The sequence below is a fragment of the Nematolebias whitei genome, chromosome 18 (assembly GCF_014905685.2).
Source record: "Nematolebias whitei isolate Nwh7 chromosome 18, NemWhi1, whole genome shotgun sequence".
Taxonomy (NCBI): Eukaryota; Metazoa; Chordata; class Actinopteri; order Cyprinodontiformes; family Rivulidae; genus Nematolebias; species Nematolebias whitei.
Window position 1 is genome coordinate 21,908,858 of NC_056515.1, and position 4,388 is coordinate 21,913,245.

The following is a 4,388-nucleotide window of genomic DNA, read 5'->3' on the forward strand; positions in this document are numbered from 1 at the left end:
CTGTCTGTCTGTCTGTCTGTCTGTCTGTCTGTCTGTCTGTCTGTCTGAGAAATTGTGACTTATTGAATTTTTTCAGTTAAAAACCTTTGACTTGACTCGTGTATTTTTTTTTTCTAATTCTTATTGCTATCAAATGGCCTGAGCAACATGTCCTAAACGTATTTCAAAGATTTCTGGTGGATCGGAGAGAAAGACCCTACTATAAGGCTGGAAGTTGGAAAAATCAAGTACCTAACTCAGATTAATCAAATCAATTACTTGTATTGGTATTGTTCACATATTTGCAGAACAGAAATACTACTAAAACTAGCCTTTTTTTTGTTATGGGTATAAAACCCAATAAAATGTATTTTCATGTTAGTTTTGGTCAAAGCTTCACAGAGCCGCATGTGTCCCCAGAGCAGCAGGTTGCAGAGCAGACCCCTTTAGATGCATGAAAGTGTGGTGCACTTTGAAGCTTCTCACGTGTGCCACCATGTAGGGCTCATGTGCCTGAATGATCAGCGGTACTTACCCCAAATGTAGAAACATTCATAATAAATAATCTATAACTTGGCATGTAGCAAGTAGAGCACATGTATATGTCCTCTTCATTTGAGAGAAAGTAAGTTGTACAGTGTTACTCTGCTCCCAGATTGAATTTGGTAGCTGTTGCTTCTGGGTAAACTGTGTCACTCTTTTATTCTGATACAGCTCCCTGCTGTTCGTGGGACTAGAGGAAAGGCATTGATTTGCTATCGGCTTCTGTATCGTATCCATCGCTCTGTTTGCATGGTGAGGGGAGAGCCTCTCAGGCAACCATGAGCTGACACGAAACAGAGCCGGTCACTCTGAGCACTTTAATTATAAAGCATATCTTTTCAGTGGTAAACTGCTTGTGAGCCAGAACTGCGTGCACTCTGAGAAGTGTGCACTTTTAAATTATGGATAAATATCACATGACAACACCACACCTCATCAAGGGACTTGGTGGGTTGCATGCAATTATCTTTCCCTGCGCTTCTTCACCAAGTTCCCAGTTGGGAGGTGTAATAGGAGCGGAGCTGCAGCTTCCTCCCCTAAATGAATTCACCCTATTTTTTGTTGGAGAAATAAAAAAAACAACAACAGTGGTCTCTGAAATAACTTGTGCTTGACAAAATGCATAGAAATAATAAAAAAAATGGTGAAAAAATTAACGAAAATCACTAATTGCTTTTGATTTGTGGTTCAACAAAATTATTTTAATACTCAAACTGATGAAAATGGCATTGACAGAAGAAAGAATTGAAAATAGTTTGACCATAAGAACTTGTTAAACTCAGGCGTGTCCTGCAATCAGCATCGCAGCTGGCCCCAAACTTGTAATCATTCCATCTGCCTGTTGAAAAGAGTGAGAAGTAGTCACTGTGCTGTTTGGTCTCATGGTGTGTAACACACTGAACATGGACGACAGAAGGCTAAAGACAGAGTTGTCTAGAAAGACAATTATCGACAGTCATGTTAAAGGTAAAAACAAGAAGACCGTCTCCATCTTCAGAAGTTTAAAGTCCACAGGATTGGAAGCAACCTCCTTGAATGTGTCTGCAGGAGAAAAACTGATGACAAGGGATGCACGATATTATCGGCATGGTATCGGTATCGGTCGATATTATTAGCCATAAAGTTAAATATCGGACATCGGCTATTCCATCAAAAAAACTCGCCAATATAAAATGCTTCTGTTTTAAGCTCATTTTTAATTTAAGAAACTGTTAAGTACTGTATATCTATTAATGCGCTACTACTTATGCACTTTTTACTTGTCACTTGCGAACAGGTTGAGTTTAGTTTTGTGAAAATTTACAAATTTGCACTGTTCGAGTGTTGTCATTGTGTTAGAGAGAGTAAATGTCATGAATAAAGTTGACATTAAACATAATCCAAGTTGAAGTGTTGCATCATTTTCAGCATCTGAATGTGGTAGCAGCCAAACTGACAAAGACCATGCAGAATAATGTAGTAGTTTAATTTCACAGCAGAGAAAGCTATGTGGTCTCTGTAAGTACATCTATGGGAAAAAAAGTATTGGTTATCGGCCAAATAAGTATTAACATATTGGTATATCTGATATCGGCCAAAAATCCAATATCGTGCATCCCTACTGATGACAAATTGAAGAGATGGACAATACAAATGATAACCAAAGAGATTAGAGGTGAACTCCAAGGTCAAGGCACACATCAGTGACATATTGTACTATTGACTGGTGTTCGAGCCAAAGTGGACTTAATGTAAGTTGACTGAGGAGGACAAACACTAATTATACATTATTTAGTTTAGTTTAGTCCATAATAATTACACTATACAGTAAGAATACACTAAAATATAATTTGCCAAAATCCATATTGACAAACCACAAAGCTTCTGGGATGATGTCTCAAAAAGATGCAGCTGTCACTTGATTGCACTGATTATTTCAAAAGGTTGTGTCAAAAAATAAAAAGTTATTTTCCATCCTGTTTGTCAGAGACAGTTTCTATTTTTTATTATTTTAAATCTTGTCGGATCAAAATTTTAAAGCGATGCTAACTTTCATTTAATGATTTTTAGTTGTATTTTTTTAATAATGACTTTTGTCAGTTTCAAGTGTTTCAGTGACCTATGTGGGTTTTTCTGTTTTAACTAAGGAGTACATGTTTAGTAAACAGCAGTAAAGTTTAGTCCATAATAATTAATATGAATAATACCCAGGTCTTTTTTGTTTTTTTTGCTTTGATCATGAACAATATGTGAAGGACGTTGTGCATCATCTTCAATATTTTTTACTTATTATTTAACCCTGCCTGCCTTGATGTCCAGGATCTTCTACGTATCTCATGACTCCCAGGACTTGAAGGTCTTCAGCTACATTGCAAGAGACGGCTCAAACAATTCTTTCAGATGTAACGTCTTCAAATCTAAAAAGAAGGTAGAGTTGGAATCGCATTCAGTCGATTAATGAGAACACATGTCCGAGTGCTTCCTGAGTTAACACATGAGAGAAATGATAGCACTCTGATCTTTATGTACACTGTTTGTCTGTTAGAAAAATATATCATAAACCACTGGGTGGATTTTGATGAAACTTAAAAAAATATAATCATTAGATTGAGAACTCATCTACCACTGACTAGATTTGAAGCCAACCCAATTCAAGATGGCCACCACAGCCAATTGCACATAAAAAAAACACACAAATTGCTATAACTTGGTCAGTTTTACATGGAATACTCATACTTTATTGAGTAATATGTATTTAGTGGAGAGAAATGCAAATATTGAACCACAAGCGTTTTTATGTTGAGTCTTCCTCCTGTCTCTGTCAGACGCAGGCCATGCGTATCGTGCGGACAGTAGGGCAGGCGTTTGAGGTGTGCCATAAGCTCAGTTTGCAGCACGCCGAGCAGGACGTTGATGGACGGGCGGACGGAGAGAGCGACAAGTCCACAGAGGAGCCCGGAAGTCGTGGTGAGCCTCACACTAACACCGAACACAAGACAGATACACGCAAGCTTAAAATTTAAATCTTATTTGTTTAAAATACCAGTTAGTGTTGGCGTACTTAGAAAGGTTGTCTGAGACTAAGAGGAAACTCGTTAGATTTGCTCGATTGTGTTAACTGTGTTAACTGTTAAATGTGTTCAGTGTGTTCAACATAATGGTACTTCCTCCAGTTATTTAACAGTCAACAATGGTGTACCACAAGGCTCAGTCTTAGGACCCACCCTTTTTACAATCTACATAGGTAATGTAGGTCAGAGCATCCTTGAGTCTTGACGCATCTTTACACTTCTATGCTGATGACACAGTTGTTTATTGTCTAGCTAAAACTGTTGCTAAGGCTTTCCAGCGTTTGTAATCTGCATTTGACAACATCCAGTCTGATTTGTTCCTCCTCAAACTTGTCTTAAATGCCGATAAAACCAAAGGGATGTTTTTTTCAAACAGGATGTCGGTCCCAGCAGTTTTTCCTCCAATTTTATCCTCAAATGGTGTCCCCATTGAGTTTATTGATTCCTATAAATAATTGGGTATTTTGGTCGACTCACATCTCTCTTTTAAACTCCACGTGGAAAACCTAGTAAAGAAACTGAAAGTTAAACTGGGTTTCTTTTTCAGAAATAGATCTTGTCTAACTCTGAATGCTAGGAAACACCTTGTAACTGTGACTTTCCTTCCCTCCATTGACTACGGTGACATTATTTACATGAACGCTCCTACAAGCACCCTGCAGATGTTGGATGATGTCTATCATGGTGCACTAAGATTTATAACTGGCTGTGATTACCATACACACCACTGCACCCTGTACTCACTGGTTAACTGGACATCGTTAACTTGACGCAGACTCTGTCACTGGTACATTTTCATCTTTAAATCACTTCTTG

At 38.0% G+C, this 4,388-nt stretch overlaps 1 protein-coding gene across 1 annotated transcript in view; it reads left to right on the plus strand.

Moving 5' to 3' along the window:
• Positions 1 to 4,388, plus strand: part of si:dkey-34e4.1 (carboxyl-terminal PDZ ligand of neuronal nitric oxide synthase protein) — a 62,259-nt gene that overhangs the window by 35,426 nt on the left and 22,445 nt on the right. The window contains exons 5-6 of the mRNA XM_037691976.1: positions 2,821 to 2,929; positions 3,327 to 3,468. Coding sequence (XP_037547904.1) covers positions 2,821 to 2,929; positions 3,327 to 3,468 — 251 coding nt within the window. The remainder of the gene's footprint in view (positions 1 to 2,820; positions 2,930 to 3,326; positions 3,469 to 4,388) is intronic.